Source organism: Ruditapes philippinarum, unplaced genomic scaffold, assembly GCF_026571515.1.
Source record: "Ruditapes philippinarum isolate M1 unplaced genomic scaffold, ASM2657151v2 ctg662_1_1_1_1, whole genome shotgun sequence".
NCBI lineage: Eukaryota > Metazoa > Mollusca > Bivalvia > Venerida > Veneridae > Ruditapes > Ruditapes philippinarum.
Window position 1 is genome coordinate 269,555 of NW_026865029.1, and position 13,194 is coordinate 282,748.

The 13,194-nt window shown below is 32.8% G+C and overlaps 1 protein-coding gene across 1 annotated transcript; it reads left to right on the forward strand.

Annotated features, from left to right (window-relative positions):
* Nucleotides 1-1,219: 1,219 nt before the first annotated feature.
* Nucleotides 1,220-9,632, forward strand: LOC132727615 (uncharacterized). Its single transcript, XM_060713187.1, has 2 exons — nt 1,220-1,367; nt 8,016-9,632. The coding sequence occupies exon 2, from the start codon at nt 8,090-8,092 to the stop codon at nt 9,464-9,466; it is 1,377 nt and encodes a 458-aa protein (XP_060569170.1). The 5' UTR covers nt 1,220-1,367; nt 8,016-8,089; the 3' UTR covers nt 9,467-9,632.
* Nucleotides 9,633-13,194: the final 3,562 nt, after the last annotated feature.

Here is a 13,194-nt window from a genome sequence, read left to right on the forward strand (position 1 = left end):
CCAAAACTTTATAATTATGTAAGACAAAATAATATAATAAATACCGGTATATATCTTCAAATAAATATTAAAAGGAAAAACCTATTTGCCATCTCCCATCCTTGCCGTGACAATTTAAGAATCAATTATACTACCTGTATTAATAATGTTTCAACTGTGAAACGATTTGGCCACGCACAAACGCGATAATCATTGTCATGTTTTCAAGTTTAATCTTGAATCGAATCTGGGTCAAAGTAATGAAGCCAAGTTTCATCATAAGTATTTATTCGGCCTAAAAATTGCTGACCCTCTCTTTCACATCTCGTCGGACAAATGCTTTAGAACAGCGTACACGACCGGCTTTTTGCACCTGTGATTATAACATCGAAACCGATTTAGCACATATTTTGTCCATCATAAGAGTGTTTGTGAGCACATTGGGGACACAACGTTTGCTCTACCCCGGATGCTTCGGAAAGTTCCATTACAGTTATCCATTTGTTTTCCTTGATGAGTTCTCTAGTTTCCCAAATCTGGCGATAATAAATGATGGTATCCCTGTTCGTTCATGGTCCATTAGTGACACTGTTCTTTCCCGTAAGCGTTTGTGCCAACCAAACGCCACTATGCAGCATTCTACTTACGCTTTATCCATCTATAGGAACTTGTATGTATCTGTTGATGTCACGAAATGTTTGATAATAAAGCGCTGTGATGTATGGCGTCATCCTTCCGCTTTTTTTTAAATATATAGCTTGTTTATTTTCGTATGACGTCAAAATTGTAATACCTCGTACAGCTATGAACGGTTACGTCAGACACGGTATTGTGACTATTGGTACAACTATGAAAAAAAACAACCTGGTGATACGAATAGGCTAAACGATTTAATTTTAGTGGAACGTCAAAGTGTCCCGTAGTGTTTGTAATGAGATATTGTACTTGAACAAAAAGGTATATTATTGAAAATCGACAATAAGTTAAAACACATCAATGTATGTGCAATCTTTTAGATAAGAGTGACATTTTTGAAGATATCGTCCCTCTCCGGGAACATTATGTGGCCCTCGTATATACAGTATTCAAATATTAGAACAATTCTTCGTTTCTATCTTTAAGATGTTATTCAAATACATGTAACTGACATATCCTGATAAGATATTTGTGTTGTTAACGTGATGATTTAAATGTTGTTCTTTTTAAAATTATTTTACATTTTAACTTGTGTTGATAGGACTAGTAACATAATAGCAACATTTTATCAAGTAGTAATGAATTAATATCCAAACGCAAATAATACCATATCGGTTACATCTATTATCAAAGCAACTGGATAAAAATTCAACTGTAATTCAATGTACTGGATATATCATATGATAACTCATGTACGTACTAAAAATGATTTTCACCGGGTTTCATTTTATTACAAATAAGATATATTAATCAAAACTAAGACGTACCATAAGATCGGAATCAATATTATCTTTAAAATTAACTTGAAAATCTATGATTCCCTAACCTAGCCCAAAGAAAAATGCTGACAATCGGTTTGAAAACTAACTTGTATTGTACCCTTAGTTAGATTTTGCAACCTAAAGTTGCCAAAATGAGTTTGAAAAATTTTATATTTAAAAATAGTTTTGAAACTAACAGTACCCTCAAATAGACTTTGAAACTTTTAAAACCCTAATATAACTTGGAAAACTTTTTGATCGAAAACGTCGCTTTAAAAAAAAACAGTGTTATTTTACTATTGTATTTATTAAAACTGATCGTTATTATTCAGAACGGTGTTGTTAAAGTAGTCCTGCGTTTTATTTTATAGTTTTCATCTAAAATGTTTTAAATGAACTCGACTTAAAGCCTCGACTTACCTGTTCAGGTGATATTATTGAATTTTGCTTAAATTGACTTAATTTTGTTATTTATGTACGGATTTGATTTATACATGGACAAAACAAGACTTGCTACCGAACAAACATATCAAATAATTTTGATGTTATCTTGACCTAAATTGACATTGACTGTAAAATTAAATACGTGAATTTCTCATTTTTTTTCTGTAATTGGCTATAACTTTATTTATTTATAAATGAATTTAATACAATTCATCTTCTTTTAGGTCAGAACCGTTATGTATATCAAAATCAAATTGACGTTCACTTATGTATTACATTAATCTTGAAGGTCAAATTATTCAGTTTTCACTAATTATCGGTATAATGGGCTGTAACATAATTGATAATGGTTTATTTTCATACTTGGACAAAACAACCTGTTTGCACAGAACCTTTTAAATGACATTGACATTGAGCTTTAAATGACCTTGACCGTCAACTTCAATGCATTGAATTTTGGTTAAGTTGTCATAATTTATTAATGTACGAACTTGATTTTTTCCGTGGGCAAAAAAAAACACTTTTGACAAAACAGTCATGTTGAATTATTTAACTATGACCATGACCTTTAAGGTAGAACTCGACACATTGCGAACTTTCGAGTGGCGTCTTGAAAATCGGCATGTAAAACGTTAACTATATTTCAGATTAGATTCCGTTAACTTTATTCCAATAGTTTCAGCCAATTTTTGTACTCACAACGTCAAAATTCACCACTAAAGCCCGTTTTTGAACATGACGTCGCTGCGTATCCTTGACAACTATAACGGGTATCAAAACGCCATAGGCGAACAAAATATCTTAACTTCTAAAGCATTCGAGGGATTTTAGTTTAGCCACATTTTTGGATTTAAAGCGGCTTAGTAAAACGTTTCTGAAATATTTTTTTCTTTAAGCGCCCTTTAAAATGTATATTTATTCTATGCTTAAAAATAAGAAGAAAGTTTGTTAGTTTGTTTTTTGTAATTTCTTTTCTCAGCAAACATAAACGTCACAAACAGAAAGGTGATAATTAATTCAATAAAATTCAATTTCGACCAAGCCCATGATAGTTAACTACACAATTGTAGTAACATATCTAGCAAGTGTAATGCACAGCCGCTATCCTTGTATTCGTTATATATATATATTCTTTATTTGAGTCTCATCCATACATAACAACATAAAACAATTCAATGACATAATTATACAAAAAGTTAAAAGTTATTTATGTACAGCCATTCTTATCAGAATTACAAGGGACTATGAACTTTTTAATCTAATGGAAGGGAGGCAACTCTGCAAGAATGTCCAATGTCACTTACAGAGTTACCTCTCTTCTCATTCCATATTCATATGCATATTACAATTTAAAATTGCTAAAATAGAAACTATTGCTAATCTTGTTCTTGTTGAAATGTACCTGTATCATGATTTTACTAGTCTGAGTTCCAGTCTTTGCTTCTATCGGCTAATCGACTATATATCTATCAGAAACTGTGATGTGCTCTTACGAAATAGCACGTATGATATGAATAACCGAAGTATCAACGCCTGAAGCCCAAACTAATATTTTAGATATATGTTGTTTTTTTTCATCTTAAGGTCTCATTACAAATTTCAAGCATTTGACATGTAACAGTTCATTGATGTGTTTTTTTATATGTTTAGTTAGGACAATGTTCCTGATAAGCTAAACATTTTTGCCGCACTTTGAAGTCTCAAACTCATCTGCATACGTCGAATTTCGTTACAAAATAACTCAAGGATGGGAGCAAATAAAATCACGTGTACCGTAAGGTATCAGTCGTTGACCCCCTATGTTTAAAGTCATTTAGACTGAGTATACATTTTAAAGGACGTTAAAAAAAGAAAATAAAAATTTTTTCAAGAATAATTTACTAAAATAACAAGAATAAAGATCAACAAGGCAAAGGCAACTAAGCCGGTTTAAAGCCGAAAATGTGGCTAAAACCACACGCCAAATTTTACACAAAGTGACTATTTTCTTTCCATTGTTCAAACATTGTTCGGCGTAAAAAACGATAACACAAATTAATGTTAATATCAGCTTAAAAAATATTTCCGTTTTTAATGCTGTAGAATTCAATTTTTGTCCGCATATGGCGTTATGATACCCGTAATAGTTGCCAAGGAAACGCAACGACGTCATGTTCAAAAACGGGCTCTGGTGATCACATTTGACGTCATGTGTACAAAAATTGGCTGAAACTATTGAAATAAAATCAAAGAAATCTAACCTGAAGTATGGTCAAATTTGTGCATGCCAATTTTCAAGACGTTACTCGAAAGCTCGCAAAGTGTCGCGTTCTTCCTTAAATGACCATGCCAGTTAAATCATTGAATTTTAATTAGATTTAGTTATATTTGAAATGATTAATACTTGGACAAAACCGAAAAAGTATGACGAGACAGATCTATTAAAATTTGAAATAAAAGGAAAATTTAATTTTCTCTTTAATTTTCTTTCTAAAGGTTTGTTTAAACTGTTAATTTGTTTGCTTTTAGAAAACGGTAAAACAAAGTCAAGCGTTGTCAGGCGATGGCTCTTGTTTAATTAAGGAGTTGCATTAAGTCCACCCGATTTGCTTTCATGTGTGTGCTATGTTTACAAATGATAACATATGTTTGCGTCATACTGCACTATATCAATTAAGTTTCTGGCTGTTGTGGCTTAAATAAAACTTTAGTGTGCGTTTTAATTTACGAATCCACTAGGTTGCAATATGCAAAGGTTATGTTTCTATTGCCATATTGTAATTTTATACATCAAATCGAGAAAAAAAGTTTATTGCATTACACAACTGGCACTAATTGCTTTATGACTTTTGATACTGTCTGATCAACCTGAACTTTACCATCAAAACAAGCTGCGCAGCCGCATTATGAATACATTTTTTAAGAAAAAAATATTTGTTCCATCAACACCACAAAAAATAAATAATTTTGAAATTGTCATGCATAATTTCTTTTCAGGGAGTCATTTCAAATATCATTCTTTGACATTCATTACTCCTTCTTGTGAGTATTGTAAATTTTAAAATAGCGACTGAACGTGTCTAGACTGATCTTACAAGTAATAACTAAATTGAAATGAAAATTTCCAACAAAGCGGTCGAATATGGAGATTTATAAATGCATTTTCTTTATTAAGTACATTTATTTCATCAGGTCAAACGTATAACCATTATTCAAACTAGAACTATCACTAAATGTGATTAATACCCCCACAAGACTGCTTCGGAAATGAGGATGTTACTAGTAACAGAATACCTTGTAAAAGAATAGAAATATAGAGTTATGGTTGTTGGCAATTAAAGATAGTTTGGTGTTCTTGTATGTTGCATTTCCTTTCAATGTGGTTGGCCATTGAAGAAGTTTAATTGAATTACTCTGTAATAAGTCCAGAAAGACAAAGAAAAGGAAACAAAGGCAAAAACTCTATAAAAACTGAAGATAGAGTTATAGTTCTTGTGCACTGCACTTCCTCTTATTGTGCTTGAACATTGTATGAAGTTGTTTTGAATTCCAACCAGTACGTTTTAAGTTATGCTCAGGACAAGGAAAAGTATCGAAGGGCAGTAACTCTGTATTTGTCAAAATGGAGTTATGGCTCTTGTGCACTGTACTTCCTTTTAATGTCCTTGACGACTGTATGAAGTTGTACTGAATTCCAAACAGTAGTTTTCAAGTTATGCTCTGGACAAGGAAAAGTAACAAAGGGCAATAACTCTGTAATTAGTCAAGATGGAGTTATGGGTTCTTGTGCACTGCACTTCCTCTCAATGTGCTTTGACCATTGTATGAAGTTATATTGAATTCCAACCATTAGTTCTTCAAGTTATGCTCTGGACAAAAAGCAATGGAAAAGTAAACAAAGGGCAATAACTCTGTAATTAGTCAAGATGGAGTTATGGTTCTTGTGCACTGCACTTCCCCTTATTGTGCTTGACCATTGTATGAAGTTGTTTTGAATTCCAACCAGTAGTTTTTCAAGTCATGCTCTGGACAAGGAAAATTAACAAAGCCGGCAGTAACTCTGTAATTAGTCAAGATGGAGTTATGGTTCTTGTGCACTGCACTTCCTCTCAATGTGCTTGACCATTGTATGAAGTTATATTGAATTCCAACCATTAGTCTTCAAGTTATGCTTCGGACAAAAAAAGCAATGGAAAAGTAACAAAGGGGCAATAACTCTGTAATTAGTCAAGATGGAGTTATGGTTCTTGTGCACTGCACTTCCCCTTATTTTGTTTGACAATTGAATGAAGTTGTTTTGAATTCCAACCAGTACTTTTCAAGTTATGCCCCGAACAAGGAAAAGTAACAAAGGGCAATAACTCTGTAATTAATCAAGATGGAGTTATGGTTCTTGTGCACTGCACTTCCTCTCAATGTGCTTGACCATTGTATGTAGTTATATTGAATTCCAACTATTAGTCTTCAAGTTATGGTCCGGACAAAAAAAAGCAATGAAAAAGAAACAAAGGGCAATAACTCTGTAATTACTTTAAATAGAGTTATGGTTCTTGTGCACTGCACTTCCCCTTATTGTGTTTGACAATTGTGTGAAATTGTTTTGAATTCCAACCAGTAGTTTTCAAGTTATGCCCCGGACAAGGAAAAGTAACAAAGGGCAATAACTCTGTAATTAGTCAAGATAGAGTTATGTTTCTTGTGCACTGCACTTCCTCTCAATGTGCTTGACCATTGTATGTAGTTATATTGAATTCCAACCATTAGTCTTCAAGTTATGCTCCGGACAAGGTAAATGCAACGGACAAAAAAAAAAGGAATGGAAAAGCAACAAAGGGCAATAACTCTGTAATTACTTTAGATAGAGTTATGGTTCTTGTGCACTGCACTTTCCCTTATTGTGTTTGACAATTGTGTGAAGTTGTTTTGAATTCCAATCAGTAGTTTTCAAGTTATGCCCCGGACAAGGAAAAGTAACAAAGGCAATAAACTCTGTAATTAATCAAGATAGAGTTATGGTTCTTGTGCACTGCACTTCCTCTCAATGTGCTTGACCATTGTGTGTAGTTATATTGAATTCCAAGCATTAGTCTTAAAGTTATGCTCCGGACAAGGAAAATGCAACGGACGTCTGGACCGACCGACCGACCGACCGACCGACCGACCAACCGACCGACCGACCGACCGACCACCGGGTGACTCCTATATACCCCCCCAAACTTCGTTTTTGGGGGTATAATAAGTTTTTGTTTTTTATTTAAATATCATGAATTAAACAATATATTATTTTTTTAAGTGTTCTTATCTATAGCCATCGTTAAGCTGACTCATATTTGACGATGACGCACATATGTACGTAACTATATCGTTTAGCCTAAATGATTATATCAAACTTGTAACTCGTCTTATCTTAACAAATATAAACATACCATTGAGTAACATAATCAATTTATAGTCTACCTTCAAGTTAAATGATTATATATAAATTAAATGATATAAGTACCTAAATATACTTTCCAGATTTTTTCTTTTATTCTTTATTTTAATTTTATAACATTTAAAGTCAATCGTATTTGCCTTAGAGGACGACATTCACATTATGGCTTTGGGGTCCTCCTGGGCTCCTTGCCGCTGGCGCTTGTTGCTGGGTCGGGTGGGGGCTGCGTTCATTGAATGCCGCCTTTCCTTGTCGATCTTGTTTATCATATTTTTGTTTTTAACGTGAGCCGAATGAGATATATATTTAAAATGAATGAATATTAGAATGATAATTGAACAAAAATTTACAAAAAAAGTTTCGGATGAAAAAATGAAAATCGAATAATGTGTTAAAAGACTGTTATAGTTTTATTATCAAATGAATTTCAATGATAAATTACAACGGATATTTATAGAAATATTCTCAAGACACAGTTAATGACTTGGTTACCAAATTGAATATAAAGTTGAAAATAATAATGGCAAATTGTAAAGTTATTTTAACTTTTACCGTTCACAATTGGCAAAATGTCAGGATCTATTTGTATATTTTTGACAATGTAGGGAGAAATTTGAGAAATTGCCAACATATAAATCTATGTACTGTCCAAGTATTTTAATACATTGTCAAATATATTTTTTATCAAAAAAGTATTTGTCTATATATTTAATCATTTTCAGGTGAAAACAGAATGAGTTGAAAATGCATTGACGGTTACACAAAACATAGTTCTTAAATACTACTTTGATACACGATGGCAGAAAATAAAGATAGTGACGTTAGAGAGGACGAAAAGAATTGTAAACTGACCTACTATTTTCGCGATCTACTAAAGAAGCGAATAAATTTTCAAATATCTAGAGAAGAGACATGTAGCATAATAAGTGCTGTAGAAACCCTAGTTTCGATCATTATAGGGTATGTGACATCAAATGTGCAGTGGCTTCCATTCTCAAGACTTCTAAGTGTGGGGAGTATGGCAGAAAGGACAAGTATTGTATTTCCGGACGAATTCGACTACCTTGTTATCCATAAAGCGACTGGAATGCAGGTCGAGAGAGTATGTAAGGAAGATAGAGGATATGCCCATATTAAAGTCACAGATCCTGATTTAAAAGAGAAATGGTTCAAATGGCTCCGAGGGAATTACCTGCCTGGGAATTTTAAATCACACGGATCTACAAATTTGTTTTCGGATTATTTTGATACACTCAGCAATGCTTTCATGTACGAAGTTGCACAAAGATCAAAAAACTTACCAGACAAAGGTGTTATTGTTACAGAAACAGGAGTGATGCGCGTGGCAAATTTCGTCAGAAAGAACGGACCGGCATTTACACAGGTCTTTATCTGGGAGCCTTATTGTCGTAAGAAAAGTCAAACAACGATCAAAGTGGACATTACACCAGCCATTGAATTTGATTTCATTGACGATATAATTAATGAAAATGACACGTTCCATGCACATATTATCAACAAAATTGTCAAGCATGGCAAGTTCATGCTTGTTTGTAGTCCCGAAAATGGACCATCATGTCCACTTTGTTTCCGACTGACCTTTACAGAGACGGAAGTAGATCTTATTCGTTGTCTAGATACTCATCACAAAGACTGTTATAAACTATTAAAGTATATTTTCAATAGTGGCGGAGGTGTAAACTTCTTATCCTCGTACGTTTTTAAAACACTTGTACTAAAGCATGGTTATCACTGTAAAGAAACAGCTAACCTTGCAGTATGTTTCAAACAGCTTGTTGCAGTATGTCTTCACTATCTATTCAACAGGACAACTGGGGAAAAAGTTGAAGTCAGTCGTTTGGTCCGCCTTTTAATGCGGGGTGAAAAATTCAAATTGCATATTCCTAGTATTTTTATCAAAGATCATAACATAATGGATAGCAAGGATTTTCCGATTCCATGTGAACATTTCCTACTCGGAATCGAGAGAATGCTCTTGTCGGTCGAAGAAATCTGTTGCGCTGACCATCCAAATGTTGACGATATCATTATTGTAAACAGTCTCGTGACTGATGCTGTGTCTTATGTTAAGTCCTTGTCAAACAACTATCTAGAACTCGAAAAATGTGTTTCAATATTTCAGAAATATTTCAAACAAAATGTTGTAGAATAATTACTTTAATTTGAATTACGTTTATGCTAAAACATAACGAAAAATACCTTGTGGTTAACAAACTACTTCGGCTGTTCAGCAGCTTAAATACCATGATGTGAAACGAGTCATTATTGGGCTATTATAATAAATGAGAATGGTACAGAATACTTATAGCTTTTACCTTTTTTATATGCCCAAAAATAAATCGGCGAATAATATTATGCGCCTGGTCGTCCGTCCTTTTCCCCGTATGTTAGTAGGTTTTGTGTCCGGTCTGTATCAATATTACCGGTGAAAAGAAACTATAACTACTTGCCAGAAATATTCACCATAATGAGACAATAGAGCGAAACGCATGTTTGACCTTCTTTGTGTCAAGGTCACACTTTGAATTATTTGATAATTTCGTGCCCGCTTTGAATGTTTCGAACCAAAGAAAGGTTATTAAAACTACTTGGCAGAAATGTTAACAATAATGAGACGATGTTAATCATCTTTAGGTCAACTTCAAGGAAACACGTTGGCATGTCATTCATTACCTAAAAGGTCAATGTCACATTTATAGGTGAAAGGTACACATTTATGTTCGGACTGTAACTTTGTTATGCATTGAAGGATATTATAAAATAATCTGGCACAAAATTAAAGTTCTGTACACAAAATTTTTTGTGCTGCGAAAAAAACGTGTTCTCTACCCCCAAAAAATAAACGAAACACACTCGGAATTTGTAGATAATAAAGCCTCTATATAAAGTATGCCAAAAAAACTTTTAAAATTTTCCCCACATTTTTCTACAAATGTAACTTTTTTTGAATTTAAAAAACTTTAAAAATAACCTTTTATAAAAAACAAAACACCCTAAAGACAATGTGCGGAACCCCTTTTTGGGTACCCAAAAAAGGGGAAATTCACACTTAAAAACCTTTTTTTAAACAAGAAATTGGGCACAATTTCATCATGTTAAAAGTCCCCCGGGGCAGCTCAACCAAAGGGAGGCAGTATCAAAGGAAATTTGGGGTTGAAATGAAAAATAACGCAAAAAAAAGAAACCCATCCTGTAAATTTAAAATAAACCTGCAAAAAAATAAAAATGGTACCAAAAAATCATTTTTTAATTAAAAAACAAAAATATTACAATTACTTTAAAATACCCTGATTCATTAAGAGTATACTAATTGAATAAATACAAAATACATTTTATTAAATGTAAATATATAATAAATAAATACAGAAATGGGTAAATATTTTGTAGAAAACCAATGGCTGTGTTATTTTGTTTTGCTTTTTGAATAAATGGCGGGAGAAAGTCCCGAAAAGGAGTTTTACGGATTGGTTCTTTTAAACCCCTGCAAAAATAAATCGAATCAAAAAAAAAGGAGTTTTTAATACCAACAATGCATATGACAATCTATATAGAACTATTAAAAAATGATAATAATTTGCTTGTGTTTTGTATTGTGTTATTTCAAAAATGAATAAATCTAGAAAAGTTTATTGGAAGTATAGGTTAACTATAGGCCAGTACAATGTAATAAACAAATATATATACCCTATGACATATATACCCAGAGGAAATGTTTTTTTGCAACAACTTTTGTTATTAGAAGACAATTATGCATTTGGTTCCATATTAATAAACACACACCATTACTTAATCAGATTCTTTGCACTTTTATAATGGTTACGTATTCTTACTACCCATAAAAGGAAAGAGGGAGGAAGCATATGTGATTTTACAACAAGGATGTAGAACGTTGAATCGCCATTTGAACTTATGTCTTCGATATGCGTTATTATTTAAAAAAAGAACATTTAATTTTGTTGATTATAGATTACTCTTGCCCGAGTCCTTTTATTCAACTAACTAACATAAGTAATTGTATTCACAAATTTTTTAATTTTAAGCAATTAAAGAGGATTTTTCAAACCACACAAAAGGATTGATTTCAATTATTTACATTGTCCTTGGATGTCATTAAATGCTAATTAACCGATTTAGGAAAATATTTATCTCGTGATGTGGATTCATACACTCGTCAAAAAAGTAGTAATTATATTATATAAAAATAAATCAATAAAACTTTCATAAGTATGAAGTAGGGGGAAGCATATGCCAAGCGAAATTCTCTGACATCTTAAGGCCTTTCAAATATTAGAGCTGATTTAAAGGTCATAAAATTGGTTGTTACGGAATAATTCTTACGATGAAACATCTTCTTTTAAGTATATGACAACAATGCATCAATAAATATAATTGCATCTGCACTATAATGAATTGATAACGTAGCTTTTGAAAATGTGATGTTTTCTATAATTTTCTAAAATCATTTCAAATGTTTATTATAAAATGACTAAATGAAAAACACACCAGTTTATTCAGTAAAAATTTATCTTAACCTTTGCCGATAAAATAAAAGTTTGAATCAAGCCCTTTCAGATTAGTTACGAATATGTATATTTGAAATAGACTATTATATTTAACTTGTCATATTAAAAGCAAACAATAAAAAAACAACAAAAACAAAATACAAAAACAAACATAAGATTCAAACTTCGTTAAAAATCCATGACGCTTTTACATTGTTAAATTGTTAGGAATAGAAACAACTGGTATCTCAGATAACAAATATAGCGATCAAACATATTAAAACGACAATGTTAAGGATCCTTACAAAACAGTGCACACACTTTTAGAAAATCTCAAATTAATCAATACCTGGCCCTTTCAACATTAAGATGTTTTGATGTGTCTACTTTTCACCATTGTTTTCCTATTTCTTCTTCTTTTACGTGATTGTTTTAGATTTAAATCGTTTCTGTGGCATAAATATATTTAGAATATCCAAAGCAATTATAGATGCCACTACGCTAGAAAGCAAACTAACGCAAGAGTACCTGAAATGAAAATTACAGAAATATTGAATTGGTGTTGTTTTAATACTGAATTCATTGAACGAGTTAACTAAAATAATATTATGCGATCCTCTAGCAAGAATCATATTGATTTATTCATGAATTCATTAAAATTAAATTTAATAAATAGCTTAAGTTTAACGCCAACATTTACACTACCCAGATAGCATTCTATATGGGACCCATATGAGACCCACATGGGCACCTAAATGGGTCACATTTGGGCTGCCCATATGGGCCCCACATGGGAAGTGCAACCGGGGTTTCCAAGTGGGTTTCCCAATATGGGCACCCTTATCTTCAAAATGGGAAATTCACATGGGCGGCCCCATCTGGCGAACCCATGTCTCCAAAATATGGGTCCCACAGGGCCCCCATAATGGGCACCCCTTGGCTTTTAAACCTAAAATATGGAAAGTTTTCCCCCAAAATGGGCAACCCCAGATACTTTCCATTAATGGGTAGATTTTTGTAAATTCTGGGGTAGATTCTATTTTCAATTCTTTCATTATAAATTTTGCGGACGGTTAAGAATGCAACCACTTGCCTACAGGGCTGATCTTGGACTTGCAAATTAAATTCAAGTGATGTTTCAAAATTCTGTTTCCCTGTACATCCGTGTTGCGTGATTCGGGCTGTGGGAACAGACAGATTATGGCACAAACCTATAATCATGCAAAAAACAATACACAATGTATATGCTTTAACAATGTAACTTTATTTAGTAATCTCACTTATGGTAATAGTGTATCATATATATACAGATTCTCAAAGACACAACTGCAAACCTACTCATGTAGCTCAATAACATTCTGTGGACGCCTTTTATGTA

What these genes read in the sequence shown, in the direction of transcription:
- LOC132727615 (XM_060713187.1), top strand. Translation starts at nt 8,090, where the DNA reads ATGGCAGAAAATAAAGATAGTGACGTTAGAGAGGACGAAAAGAATTGT.